The following is a 15,895-nucleotide window of genomic DNA, read 5'->3' on the forward strand; positions in this document are numbered from 1 at the left end:
GTGAAGAACATGCAAGATTGTTGCATAGGTATACACGTGGCAGCGGGATGTCATAATTTATGAGCTTTGAGGCTCAGGCAGGGACTGATTAGATCTTTACAATACCTTTCTATTTCCTCAGCTGATGACATGATTTAACAAACTGAGAAACTGTTAACTCTCCTCCTTATCATTGGCACCCATTGGGTTCCAATATAAAACCTATCTAGAAAGGAATTATTATTTTCTACATAATAGAAAAACAAAGAAGAAAAAAATTATCCACTGGGTTCTCAGCTGAGATGAGATTCAGGGATAGTATCATGCTTGTTAGGAATTTCTCTTAGTGGGGTCTCCCATGATGTTAATAGTTTTGACTCCCAAAATGCTGAGTTCCTCTAGGGTAGTTAGATCTGCCACAAAGGCAGTAATAATTGTGTGTGAGACCTCTGTTTCCTCAAGCAATATGAAAAGGTCATTTTGCAAAACAATCAAATTCAGCAAGCCCATGATTAGGAATATTGAAGTTGGGTTGCTTCCAATAACAAACCAATATATAGTTGAATTCTGTGATGTTCTTAAAAGAAAATGTTCATTTAAGCTGTGTTCATTTTCATTTTTATTATTTTTAATTTCTTAAAAGTAAACTTTTAAAAATCATAACGAAATTTCCAGATTTTCTGGTTTTGATTCACTGAAACAAATTATCCATATGCCATCTAATTATTTTCATATAATGAACATTTTTAAATTTAAATTTTAATTTTTTGAATTGTAAATTAACAAATTATAGTTATATATGATTATGGGGTAAAAAGTGATGCTATGATTTATGAATACAATATGGAGTTATTAAATCAAGCAAATTAGCATATCCACTCCCTAAAATACTTATTATTTTTTTATGGTAAGAACACTTGAAATTTACTCTCTTAGCACTTTTGAAATGTACAATGCATTATTATTTACTACATTCACCATGCTATGCCATATATCTCTAAGAGAAATTAATTCCTTCTGACTAATTGAGGCTTTGTATCCTTTTGTAGCATTATTCATAATAGCCAAATTGTGAATGAACATATTTTTGTATGATGAAATATTTATTTTTTTCTTTAAAAAACAGAAAAATTCTCATTGTGGTAATAATAATTTTAAGCTCATAGACCCTTTTGAGGTTTTTTTTGCCCTTAAAAAGGTGTCATTTTTTTTTAACCAGAAATAATCATTTTGATTCTTTAATTCTGTCCTTATTTCAAAGCATTCATGGCATTATTGTATACAAAATTTTGTTTCCAAAAGAATAAAGTCTTTATGCTGGGAAACAAAAACTAAATACCTGTATATTTATAGCTATATCTATAGATGAACTCCACAACAGACAAAAATATTTTCCTGACTAAAATGTTATTTTTAAGTCAGTTGTTTAGAATTATAAGCCACAATTTTTCCTTTAGAGGCATGTTGGGGTTCTCAGAATAGTCCATAGAAGCTAGCTAATTTATTTAGCAATGAATGTGAAATGCTGTATGTTTATGGCACATTTTAAATAATCATGATATGATTGTAATAGCAAAAAGTTACTGAATAAAATGGAATTTTATAATTTTACCTTTCAGTTACTGTTTGAAGAAAGGCACAGCTAATTATATGAAGATGAGAAAGCTGTTATGAATAGTTATTATGGACATTTTCAAATAATTTATACTTGTCAATTCAGATAATGAAAGATAAAAAATAAAAACAAAATATGAATCATCCCACTAACCAAAAATATCTAATCTTAATATAATGGTGTGTTTCTTTCCAAGACTGAAACATGTTTTTACATTGTACTGTTTTCTATCTTTCTTTTTCCTATCATTATAAATAATTTTGATGATTGTCAGCATGGATTCTTTGTCAAATCTGACTTCAAATCCCAAACCTGTCTTTTCTTTAAAATACATGTGCTAAATTTTGTTTTGTTTGCTTTTACTTAAATATATTGTAAAATAAAGCAGAGAAAGGAAAGATAAAGGAACCAGGAAAGCAGAGCAAGAATAAGCATGACAGCAAAGGAGAGTTTAGGTAACTGTGTGAGAAATTTGAGGGGCCTTTGGATATAAAAGTTGTTGGAGATAAGATGAACAGAATTTGAAGCAGTCAGCTTTAGAAAAATAGGGATTGTAGTATTAGGATCAAATGAGAGTAAGCATCAGCTTACATACCTCATCATTTGATTGATGACAAACCAATATTTAGCAAGTTTAAGGTCTTGTTTGGGAGAAGAGATAGTTTAGGGCAGTTCTAGAAAGGAACCAAGATTTCCAAGGAAATCCAAATTTCCTTCCTTGAGTCTTGGAGATACAGAAAAATGGAAGAGCAAGAGGTTCTGTATCATTCCCTTAAGGATTAAAAAGGGAAATGGTGGAAAATAGATGGTAGCTCAATGAATATCATGATATAAGGATCAGCCAGAGTTGACTGGAGTTCAACAAAGAAAAGAGGAAAGTTGACTAGAGTAGCCATTACTACGTGCAGAGCGCTATGGACTATGTATAAACCATCATTTATTTATCTTTTCTAGTTAGATAATGAGTAGTTTGTTTTTTCTTTTCTTTTAAATTTTTTTATTTCCATAGGTTTTTGGGGAACAAGTGGCATTTGGTTACATGAGTAAGTTATTTAGTGGTGATTTGTGAGATTTTGATGCACCCACTACCCGAGCAGTATACACTGAACCCAATTTATAATCTTTTATTACTCACCTCCTTCCCACCCTTTCCCCCTGAGTCCCCAAGGCCCACTGTATCATTCTTAGGCCTTTGCATCCTCATAGCTTAGCTCCCACTTATGAGTGACAACATATGATATTTGGTTTTCCATTCCTGACTTACCTCACTTAGAATAATGGTCTCCAGTCCCATCCAGGTTGCTGCAAATGCCACCAATTCTTTCCTTTTTATGACTGCATAGTATTAAATCATATATATGTACCATGGTTTCTTTATCTACTTTGTCCTTTTTATGACCTAACCCTGATGCCACTTATTTGTTGATTGATGGGTATTTGGGTTGGTTCCACATTTTTGCAATTGCAGATTTGTACTGCTATAAACGTGTGTGCGAGTATCTTTTTTGTATAATAACTTCTTTTTCTCTGTGTGAATACCCAGTAGTGGGATTGCTGGAACAAATAATAGTTCTATTTTTACTTCTTTTAAGGAATCTCCACTGTGTCTTCCATATTGGTTGTGCTAGTTTACATTCCCTTTAGAGGGGTTCCCTTTTCACCACATCCATGCCTACATCTATTACTTTTTGATCTTTTTATTATGGCCATTCTTGCAGGAGTAAGGTAGTATCACATTGTGGTTTTAATTTGCATTATCCTGATCCTTAGTGATGTTGAGCATTTTTTCATATCTTTTTTTGGCCATTTGTATATCTTCTTTTAAGAATTGTCTATTCATGTCCTTAGCCCACTTTTTGATGGGATTGTTTGTTTTTTTTCTTGCTAATTTGTTTGAGTTTATTGTAGGGTCTGAATAGTAGCCCTTTGTCAGATGTATAGATTGTGGAGACTTTCTCCCACTCTGTGGGTTGTCTGTTTACTTTGCTGACTGTTCCTTTTGCCATGCAAAATAAATGAAAACACAAAGTGGGGAAAGGATGTCCTATTCAATAAATGATGTTGGGGTAATTGGCTAGCCACATGTAGGAGAATGAAACTGGATCCACATCTCTCACCTTATACAAAAATCAACTCAAGATGGATTAATGACTTAAATCTAAGACCTAAAACTATAAAAATTCTAGAAGATAACATCAAAAAAACCCTTATAGACATTGGCTTAGGCAAGGATTTCATGACCAAGAACCCAAAAACAAATGCAATAAAAACAAAGATAAATATGTGGGATTTAACTAAACCATCATCTTGAAATGGGTTTTTCTAGCTCAAGAACTATTTGCTCCAGAATTATAAAAATTCTAGAATGAACGCTACAATATATTGTTAACCCATCCATGTAGTAAATGAGATGACTGTGGAGTTAAGCATTTGCCCATTTGATGTAAGAAGAACCAGCACTTATCACAATCAGTTTTACTTATTACATCATTTTTGTCCTTTTAGCAAAGTTCAAACTGTAATTCTAAAACAGTATAAACTTTATATTTTTTGGACATCAGTGAGAGTAAGAGCCTATTGTTCTTGTTACATTATATCTCAGTGGTCTTGTTTATTCTAGTACAAAGTTGAGAACAGCACCATTGTTAGGGAAGGAGGGAGAGTCAGAGGGTGGAAGATGAAAAATAGAGAGTAAGAGGTTGTGGTGAAATACTACAATATTTAAAAAAAAAATTATCAATGACTGCTCTTCATTTTAAAAACAAAAAGCACTGCCCCGAGTTGGAGCTTAGATTTCATTATTTGAATCAGTGTCACTTTGCTTCATGCCACATGTATTTTGTTTGTTTCTCAACAATTTGACTTCATAGATTTAAAACTGATTTTTATTGTTTTGTTTGTTTGTTTGCTAAGACTCACCTTGACCTTATCCTGTCCTATGGACTTGAAGAACTTTCCGATGGATGTTCAGACCTGTACAATGCAGCTGGAGAGTTGTAAGTCACCACTGTTGAAATGATTCCCTGCTTGTTTTAACTAATGATCTGGTTCTTTTAGTAAGTCATTAAAGAGAATGGGCCTTTATGACTCATTCCCTATCTACTGACCAACCCCCAATGTCCTATGGAAAGACAAATCAAAGTGTCTGTGTGCATATGTGTGTATGTGTGATACAAAATCTCATTATCAGTACAGCATAAACAACATTTCAAAGTAAAATGCCAAATAACTTGCCTTTTCTTAAAAAAAAAAAAAAAAAAAAAAAAAAACACCTGATTTAGTAAGCTTTTCTTTGAAATGAAAATGTCTCCTGGGAAAATTAAAATTTTTAGTTATTAAACCTTTATAGTCAATCACTCTTTAACCAGAAAATTGAATTTCTTTCCATCTTACGCCCATATAGACCATCACCCCAAAAGGAATTCAGGCAGGAAGGGATAATTGCTTTGAGATCAAGACATAAGGTCCACAGCCAGAGGAGAATGCAAGAATGAGGGGAATGAGATGAGGTGGAATTAGATAGAATAAGAGGCATTTCTCTTAGATAAGCAGTGGATACACAAAAGCATGGTGAAGCAAGTAAAAAAATGCCATCTACTTTGTCCTTTTTATGACCTAACCCTGATGTCACTAAAATCTTTGACACGTGCCACCACAAGTTGCTGATGTCTCCAAGGTAACACGATTTTCAGTTAACGGACATGAAATTATTTCTGGCTTGGTCTATCAGTTTCTCTGTTTGTAAAGTAGAGAGAATAATAAGTGCCACTGACCTACAGGGATGTTAGGAGATTTAATGAGACAGGGGCAAGCAAATACTTTTAACTTCTGGGTTTAGAAAAATAATATGTGTAAAAAGACTTATCTATTACTTAGAAAGAGGTAGTGATGGGGTTGGTTTCATTGTGAACATTTAAAATCACTATAAATTTCCCGTGAAATATCCCACAGAAATAAACAAAATGATGAAACCTCTTTATTTTAAGAAGTTGTCATAGATAAAATGAAAATGTCTGATTTAAAATAGGCTTTATGTATTCATTTTTTCCCTATTCGCTACTTCTCTTGAGAAGAAAGTTGAGAAAAATGTTTCCTTACATAATGACTGCTTCTTTGTGTCTTCTCTACTGCTCCACAATCTCCCCTGCCTCAACTCAAGACTTTTATTTTCTCTGTCAAACAGTAACCATAGCTGTCAACGGATGCTCATCCAAGGCTTAGAAAATTTGAATTAGCAAATATGCTGTGTTCTGGCATGACCTAGAAATAATGAAATCAAAGAAACATGATGTTATTACCACTAACTTTGTATGTGAATGGTGGGAATTATTATTTTTCCCTTTTCTACCCCAATATTACTTTCTTCATCCCCATGTTTTTACCTCTGCTGTCTTCCCCATGCTAGGGCTTCAGGTGCCTGACAAGTACTTTTATTATGGTGGCCAATGAGAAGCTCATCAGACAATAATAACATGGGGTATTTTGTGAGCTTAGATTATTTATTGGAGGTTTCCAAGGTGTACTCATACAGAGTTGCAGTGGAAGAGATAGGGTTTGCCATTCTCTTTGTGGACCATCAATGCTTTTATAGGGCCTCTTTGTATCTCCTTGCTTTCCATGTTCTTACTATTTTTTTTTTTTTGGCTTTATGTTTAAAAGGTAGTTCAAAGAAAAAGGAAAGTCGATTACAATTAAACTTGCCATTGATTTCTGGGTAGCTTTGGTGAGTCATTATCTTGTAGTAAATAAGAATAAGAATCTGTAAACTTAAGAAAAAAACATGCTGAGGCTTTTGGCCAGCCAAGACCTCACCTAATATCCTCTGTCCTCATCATTCTTATTTGAAAAATTCAAATATTACACACAAAGGGAGAAGGTAGAGAAATGTTCATGAAAGAAAAGTAGGCTTCATTTCTAGAGTAGAGAAAAATCCAGAAACAATTGACAGATTATGACCTAGCTAGCAGGAGCTTGGAGACTAAGAGCTAATTTTGGATTACCAAACTGATAACAATCTTATTTTGGATGGTTCGAGTCATATAACAATATGATCTTTCCTAAGAGGGGATCTGTTTTACTTCATATTAATAATTGTGATGAGTGGGCCCATTTAGCAAGACACTAGAACAAATGAATATTCTTAATTTGCATATTCTACAATTTTCTCTTAGGTTACCTGCCTATATTCTTCCTCATTTGCTAAAGTAGAAGGACATTAACATAAGCTTTCTGAAATGCAAAGCTAATAGACCCTAGGAAAAGGACCAAGCCTGCAATGGGAATGTTTTAGACAGGCCTGTGATGAACTCATTCTCATTTAAAAAAAAAAAGAATGGTTTTCATTTGAAGTACTAAGACTGGCACTGTGAGTTGGATTGTCTTATTGGATTGCAAAAGACTCAGCTCTTGCAAATAAAAATCTTCAAAGGATTTTTTATGTTTGTTTACTTGTTTGTTTTTCAGAAACAGTTAGTGAATAAAAAGGCAGAAACAAATAGACTTTTAGATTTCATTCTCTCATTACACAGAAAAAAAAAAACCCATCTATAAATAGCTTTCTGTCTTAAATTTCTTTGGTTCCAATGACATAGAGTTGTAGTGATGATTGCAGCTCTTTTATTAAGAATGCTCTTGAATTGACTGAACACATGTCTGCTTTAGATCGTTTCCTAATGTTTCTTTACATGGATAGACTTTCAAGCTTTCTTAGAAAGCCACCTTCAATTTTCACTATGATTTCTTTACTTCAGTTGGGTACACGATGAATGACCTAATATTTGAGTGGTTAAGCGATGGCCCAGTGCAAGTTGCAGAAGGACTGACCCTGCCCCAGTTTATTTTGAAAGAAGAGAAGGAACTTGGCTACTGCACAAAGCACTACAACACCGGTAAATTGTTTGTTTGTTTGTTTGTTTGTTGTTGTTTCAGCTGTTAAACACAAGTAAACTCAATTTGCAGCTTGGAGTATGTATCTTTTACTCTAATTGCTGCATATTTACCAGGCAAATAGACGTATGTGGCATGGACCTTTTTTATCTCAAAACTCTCTCAACAGATAAGATTTCTATACCCTCTGGAATAGGTCAGCAAACACAAGAGGTTATTCCTCCATAATATAGAGAGAAGGAGAGAGAATTTAGGATATTTTTCTGTTCTCTAGCTGACCATCTGTTGTTAAATGAGTCTGAGGAAGGGTGTAGAAAACCTCATTAGGGGTACAGAAAACATGAATTCTGGCTCCTTTCTGGCATCCACTCTTGCCATTGGATCCTTAGGTCAATTTGCACCTCCTGCCTAACTGCCTTAGTGTGTAGTGGAAAAGAGAGACAATAACATATGCCTTTGTAAACCCAGAAATAGAGCTGTTGTGCTATTCAGTCCTGGATAGCAATAGAAGTTTGGATGAAAGTCAACTGGCAGGAATTCAGCTGGCTCTAAAGTCATGTGTTATCAGTAGTGCTGACAGACACATGGGGTTGTGGGGCAGGTGGTGACGGGAGAACTTGAGGTGGTAGCAACAAACAGGCATCTGTGGTTATCTGGAAGATTATACCTGCCCAGAAAAGTTGATGGTTTTTCCCAAGAAAAAACATGGTGTTCAATACCATGCTAGCTGATCATGAAGAGACAATGAAGACATTATGGTTTCTCCAGTGACTGGTCTAGGTCCCTTGCTGAGGAAAATAGTTTATGCACACTTGTTCCAGCAGTCAACAGTGACGCCTTATGAAGTAACCAAAACCTGATTCCAAGGTGGTTTTTTTTTTTTTCTGACCAAGAAAAATTCAACCCTATGTCTTACAAATCTTGTAATCTGTATGGACTAAGCAAAATTACCTTCTGGAGTTCTAACTCCAACTCAAGAAGAAAAAAGTGGGAAGACATAGCAATATATATCTCTTAAATGGTAAAAGTTTTAATATCTTTATATGAACTCCTTTTTACAGGTAAAGAAACACTGTACATAGTTCCTAGGCATATGCTAAATGTCCTGAAGCAATTACCCAGAAGGCTTGGAAATTTTTACAATGAGTAGATTATACACAGGCTTATACAAATGTACATTTTTCTCTTGCAGTTAATAACACAATGATAGATACACAGTTCTTTAAGTACTTTGTAGTTTTATGTAAACTGCACTACTTTGGAGGGAGTGGCTTCAACTATTACATAGTGTATGCCATGTATTATGTATTATATGCTATATAGTATATGCTATATGTATATGCTATTAACATATTATATGCCATATATTACATATAACCCCACAAAATTTGAATATTTTATTTCCACTGGTCATTTTCTGTCAGTCTTGCACACTTTGAAGTTCTGTCTGAAACAATCAAGCTGCAGCAAGCACAGATTTTAAAAATTGAATATGTCTTATGGTTTTGGTCCAGTGACTCTTTAGATCACACATTCTCACACTATTATTATCACTATTATTTCACAGTAATTATTTCTATTACTGGTTCAGTTGGAGAAGAGTTGAATTGGTTATATAGGGTGATCATTTTGTGCAATCTTCCAAATCCCTCTGCAGTAGTCTTTTTTTTTTTTTTTTTTTAACAACGTGGGATAATGGAAATATAAATTCAAACTGGACTTTAAATTATCATTTCCTCCATCTAGGAAAGTTTACCTGCATTGAGGTCAAGTTTCACCTGGAACGCCAAATGGGATATTATTTGATCCAGATGTACATCCCAAGCCTGCTTATAGTAATTCTGTCCTGGGTTTCCTTTTGGATAAACATGGATGCAGCCCCCGCCAGGGTTGCACTGGGCATCACCACAGTCTTAACGATGACCACCCAGAGTTCAGGCTCCAGGGCATCTCTGCCAAAGGTAAGAAATCTTGCTTGACAACAGATGGTTTTGGTCCAAATGTTCCAAAGGTCTTGTGGGCTGGACAGTTCTGTGAAGACAGAAACACTGGCCACCCTATGGCATTGTCATAGATATGAATGCAGTAAGAGGACAAAAAGCTGAGTTTGAGAGAATCAGGGCTCTGGAAACATGGGGAACCCTCAAAATGATATCATTTAGAAGAAAGGGAAATTAGTATTGAGAGGGAAGAGAAATGAGTACAGGCAGAAACATAGCTTAAAGATTCTAGGAAGACCTTGAGTGCTTTTGACCTCGGTTGTTTATGAGCCATGAAGCTTGCAAGAATTGGAATAAGACTAATGCAATTTGTGCCATGTTTTCAAGTATTTATTGGTGAAGCTATTGCAATTAATATGTTCAATGAAGTCATTTATAGTAATAAAAATTTGAATTAGGCTCCTAGAAATTTACACAGAAGAGCAGAATCAATGAATATATGTAAGAGATAAATGTACAATATTAGGGTTCAGCAATCTGATATATGAAATATTGCTATGCTTTAATTTCCTTTAGTGGCTGATATGCTACTATTTTTGAGTGACACAGTTACTTAGAGAAGGAACAGTAGAGTCATCCAAAATGGTGAAAATTCCTGGAACTGTGGTATGGTGGCAGAGGAGTGTACGATCAATATCAGGGATATATAGACTTTTGTAGCACCTTAAATGATAATCCATAAGTAGCTGTGTAATCTATTTTTATATAAAGCAGGCCATCTGCATTTGTAAATATTGCTTAAGCAAGTAATGATAAATGTCCCACTTGTGAAATGCTCCAGCACTCCGTAAGTGTGACTTTGTGTGCTTCCCCCTTCTACTTAGTACACTGAGCCATTGGCTTCAAGTTTCCAGAAGTATGAGTTCAATTTATGATTCAGTGTACATTGTCTCACACTGGCTGAGCAGTGTCTCCAAAATCCATTTCTGGAAAATAATTGAAATGTAATCCCATATTTTTGCTGGCTTGAGTTTATATTTGGTTGTGCTGAATTTGACATAATGAGAAATGTTAGATCATGTTCCACATTATCTCCCATGTCCAGAAGATAAGATGACATATGGAAGAGGTCTGTGGTTATAATAGAGGTGGGCTGAATATTGGAGAAATAGTTACATAACTTCTTAACTCCCATGCCTCCAAAGGTAAATATTAGGTTTTACATGCTCATAGAGAAAAGAATGGAGATATCTCTAATACTTTATCTTCTAGAATAGTAAATGGTATAATGTACCTGTACTGTTTTTCTATTGGAATATAGTTGTCAGAAATAATAACAGCTTTTTTTTACTTACATAATCAAAAATCAATTTTATTTAATAGCACTTCTAATCCACTCTGTGTCCCTCCCAAACAGGTTCATTTGCTTATTTCTTATTAGTTATTAGCATACCATTAAACCTCAGGTTGCACAAACATATATTTCACAATTTAATAGACAGCTAAAGTACTGGCGAAAAATTATGAGCATATAATGTCAAAATATAACACATTTAGCCTCCAGCTGTTCATTTCTATGAAAACAGTAGTCATTTATCTTCAAAATGGGAGTTTGAGTTTTTAATTCATTCTATATAGCTGTTATGATTCCGCATCAATGGTCAAAACTATTACTAAATAAATGTTCACTGATCAGTGATCTTTGTATGTGGAGGCAATCAGGAACTCAGATAAACCGAAAAAGAGTATAATCAAAAATCATTTTATACTTGGCTCTGAACTCATGGTGATTAATTATCCTTTTGCCACCATTAGATTCATCTTTCTCCATGTACTTTTCTTATGCTGTTATTAAACATGGTTGGCTTTCAACTGACCATGAGAAAAATGTAACTTATATGGATGATGGTGTGAAACAAACATGGGATAAAAAGTGAGTCATGGAAAATAAAGAATTGGTCATACAATTACTTACACATGTACATGCATGTAAATACTCTTTTTAATTTATAAACGTTGCAATCCCCGAACAGATGCTCCACTGTGGTGATTATACAGTTACTGCAGGGCCTCCTTCAATGCTCTGTACAGAGTATACATGCACATTACACTTTAAGATGTTTGTCATAGAAAAGATAGAAAACAGAAAATATCATTAATGTTAACCAACCACTAAATAACCGTGATTAAGACTTTGGTGTATTTCCTTTCAGTCTTTTCTCTATGTGCATTTGTGGGCAAGCCCACTCACATGCACACACAGAAAACTGAGATCAAACTTACACCACCTTAGATAGTTAGAGTTTTGTTTTTTGGTTTTGTAAGTATGATAATTACAAATACATTTGCATAAGGGTATCTCTATCCCACTGTGTTCTGGATGACATATATACACACATACACACACACACATACATACATACACACACACATATACATACATACACACACATATATATAATTTTTAATTTTAAAAAATCTTCAATGCAAAAAAGGATGGGACTGGGGATGTTTAGAGTGAATGAGGGAAGATCTACAAGAAGATGTTTGATGGGATATATGTTCCATGCAGGCAAGAACTTTGTCTTGTTCATTCTGTTAACTTCAACACCTAAAACAGTATGTGGCTTAGAACAGATGATCAAAAAATTCTCGTTGAATGGATAAATTAATGAGCATCCATGTTCTCCCATGAGAGGTCATGTTGAAGATATTAGGTTAGTGCAAAAGTAATTGTCATTTTTCTCGTTAACAGTAATGGCAAAAATCGCAATTACTTTTGCATCAACCTAGTAGATTAGACTTGAAGCAGAATCTGTGGGTAAAAGTTACACAGAAAGTATTTGAGATTTAATATACAGAAGAATCTCATAATAATATGACATGTAGTATAAAGGACTGGAATTTCTCTAGAGTATGTCCCTTTTTTCCAGAAGTTCTCAAGCAGACTTCGGGAAGTTAAAAATATATGAACAAAGACATATTTCAAAATATAGGCAGGCCTTGATCTAAATCTTAGAGCCTTTACTTTGCTCAACCTCTCTAAGCTTGTTTCATTGTTTTGAAAATGAGAACATTATTATCTACCCCTTAAAACATTAAATGAGAATGAGATGAACCACTACCTATATAAATTGTTTAGCTCAGTTTTTCTACATAGTTGGTACTCAACTCATTCTGGTTAATTTTATTGTTACTATTCCCTGTCCATAATGTAGTAGAAAAGACTGTTCCATGGAATGAGAGGTTATATTAGAAAATGCATAAAGGGCCTTATGAATAGAAGATGTCCTATTCTTTGGATGGCTCATTATTCACTTACGGTGGTACTTTCAGTGAGATTAACCAAAGTTTGTCATATGTGTGTGTGTACATGATACAATTGGCCCTCCATATATGCAGGTTCTGCATCTGTAGATTCAACAAACTATGGATCAAAAATATTTTTAAAAAACAGACACAAAACAATAAAAAAATACAACTAAAATAACCAATACAGCATAACAATATAAAACATTTGCATTGTATTGGGTATAAGTAATGTAGAGATGATTTAAAGTACATGGGAGGTTGTGTATAGGTTATATGCAAATATTACTCCATTTTATGTAAGGGACTTGAGCATCCACAGATTTTCACATTTGCAAAGGTCCTGGAACCAATCGCCTGTGGATACCGAGGGGCAACTACGTATGTATGTACAAATACACACGTGTATGCTTTTTACAGATAGTTCATTGAATGGGTTAAGCTCCAGAGGGTCTGAATAAGGTATGACTCAATTCTTCCCCACTCGCTGCCATTAAACACCCTCACTTGGCTCTGTCTTCCCTGCCCCTGGAGGATTCTATAGATTCTCAGTTACTATATGCTATGCTATTAGACCTGGAATGTACAAATGTGTATTTTTCAATTTAACAGAGAGCTAAAGTATCAGTGACAAATACCTTAGGATAATCTATCATCAGACTTTTAAAAAATTATCTCATCTGAAATAAAACTTCAGTCTCACATACAATTCAATGCTCTTTTCTTCCCTTGCCCCATGCTCAGGCCTGACTTTTGCCTTGAAAATGTACAGCAATGTAGAGCACATTGTCTATTCCTTCACAATTCTTCCCCTGCATTTCTGACTTTTGCCTTCAACTCAAATGTTGCTGACTTCAGCACTGTTGAGGGCTGAGGGTAATGGGAAAGATGGAGGAAAGTTGCATGTGACCAATGCTTTGATACACTATTAGTGCCTTCTCTAATGGCAAGCCCCCAAATGCTGGATTTCTTTTGAGGTGAACTTGAGTTCTTTGGCATCCCACATACTACACCATTTCCAGATGAATAATGTACTCTCTGGGTGATGTCTTATCTTCTTAGCTAACCTCCTATGAGCATATCCCATACAACATATTACTCCTCAGGTCCCCTTCCTCAAGAAGATAGCCCTCCTGATTGACATGTTTTCCAGATGATTCACATTTGGCTATCTTCCATACCATTTATTAGGCTTACTAAGGACTTGTGCATTCTTGCCTTGCTAAATGATAGAAATGCTACTTAACCAACTGCTAATCTTTCTGCTTTCACCCTACTATCATGGGTATTCCACCTAACCTACTGCCTTCAAAATTCATTCAGGTAAGAAACAGATATTGATGTTCACATTTTCATATAAAACCCAAATGACTAAGGACAAATGAGAGATTCTCCTAAGAACTCTGATCCAGGAGCAACTTGTTGGAAATTCAGCAGCTTACCAAATATATGGCATGTGGAAGAGATAACAGCCTCTTCTCTTACAGGGGTGGGTATAAACCACCTTCTATCCATCTTTAGAAGAATAGGGAGAATGCCACAGCACTGTCAAAATCCACAAATTCCATTACTTCAATTAATGTTTTCAAATGTCTAGTTTTCTGTAATATTACAGGGTGTTAGGCGTAATCATTTCTAGACAGTATTTTCTGTCTTCTAGAAAGTACTGTATCTGGCATATCTATGTGCAGTGTCTCCTTTAGCGTAAGGCTTTAGTAAAAATACTGAGGCAATAAGAATATCCTGTTTCCATACTGTTACAAATATAAATATACATTCTTAATTTTAGACTTTTATCTCTATGAGGGCAAGAACTTCACTGATCTTGTAAATGTTCATGTACCCACTCCTCAGCACAACTCCTGGTTCATAGTACGTGCTCAGAAAAGAGTAAATCAGTGAATAAAAGAACAGTATTGAAAATACTTGTAATCACAGGGTATTCCTAGTGTAATTTAATTGCTGATTCATCCATTCATTTATTCAACTTACACTTATTGAATGTTTTATCTGTGCCATGCATTCTTCTAGGGGTGAAAGATAAATAAAACACAACCCCTACCTTCAGGAACTTGTAATCTGCTAGACCAGAGATAGGCATTTGGAATGGTGATTATTCAACAATGTAGAATATAAAGATATGTGAAGTAGGATGCCTAACCTAATAAGTGGAGTGGGGAGGAATGGGTGGGTGAAGACAGGAGACAAGAGAGAGGAAGGGAGCAAGGGAAGTAGAGAGAGCAGGAGCAGACTTAGGAAAGTGGCCTGAAGGAGGGAGGCTGAGCTGAATCTACTAAGCATATTAAGTAGGTGAAGTAGGAGGAGGTAAAGGGCATTCCAGGCATTGGGGATCGTCTACTCATAATATTTGGGCTACACTTATAAAATAAGGCTTTCTAGAAGAAAATCTGGGCACGTTTGAAATATGCTTCACACATTTTAAACACATTTCAAGTAAGAAACGTGTGTTTATTGATTCCAAGTTAATTTCCTACCTTCCTGCCAACCCATACTTTTTGCGTTTTTGTTCTTGATTTTTTATTTTTCAGAAGTTCAATCCCTTCTCTAAACACCGGAAAATCAAATAGCGGCATGATATGTGTTTCATAGGTATCTTTCCCGTTGAAGCTATAAAATTGGTTTTTAAACATATATCTCTGCCGACCCCTAAAAAGCTATTGTGCTGGCAATAACTTCTTTTAACCCTTTGGAGCATAAAGCCTCTAGTGGCAGACTAAAGACTGCATGTTGTCCCATCATCAGGAAAGTATGAGGATGGAAGACTGAGACATCAGGCAGGCTTTGTATATTGCAAAATAAGATTAAATGATTATTTTCCTTTACTCAATGTTTATTATAGCTAGATGATTTATAGCCACTCCTAAGTGTGTCTTGAGTCCTCATTTGTGGCTGCAGCTCTGAGACTACAGAAGTGAAAGCAAACACTGGAATAGCTAGTATGACCTAGCTGTGCAGATGACTGACAGGTCCAGAACTGGCTCTTTGAAGCAAGGATCCAGAGGCATTGTCTTTAGCCATTATTAACTGGGATGCCCTATTTCCTATATAAGGAAATTTCTCCTTACTTTTCAGCCATCTGGTCAACTAAGACCAGCTGGACCATTTCAAGCAGCTGCCAAACACAGGACACTCTTGGAATTTAAAA

At 35.0% G+C, this 15,895-nt stretch overlaps 1 protein-coding gene across 5 annotated transcripts in view; it reads left to right on the forward strand.

The window, feature by feature from the left end:
• GLRA2 (glycine receptor alpha 2) overlaps window positions 1–15,895 on the forward strand; it is a 209,494-nt gene that overhangs the window by 63,452 nt on the left and 130,147 nt on the right. For all 5 annotated transcript variants that reach the window (XM_032285932.1, XM_032285934.1, XM_032285931.1 and 2 more), the window contains 3 exons: window positions 4,508–4,590; window positions 7,345–7,482; window positions 9,227–9,441. In XM_032285932.1, the coding sequence (XP_032141823.1) occupies window positions 4,508–4,590; window positions 7,345–7,482; window positions 9,227–9,441 (436 nt within the window). The remainder of the gene's footprint in view (window positions 1–4,507; window positions 4,591–7,344; window positions 7,483–9,226; window positions 9,442–15,895) is intronic.

This window comes from Sapajus apella, unplaced genomic scaffold (assembly GCF_009761245.1).
Source record: "Sapajus apella isolate SASKATOON/1434 unplaced genomic scaffold, GSC_monkey_1.0 scaffold17, whole genome shotgun sequence".
NCBI classification, from domain to species: Eukaryota; Metazoa; Chordata; class Mammalia; order Primates; family Cebidae; genus Sapajus; species Sapajus apella.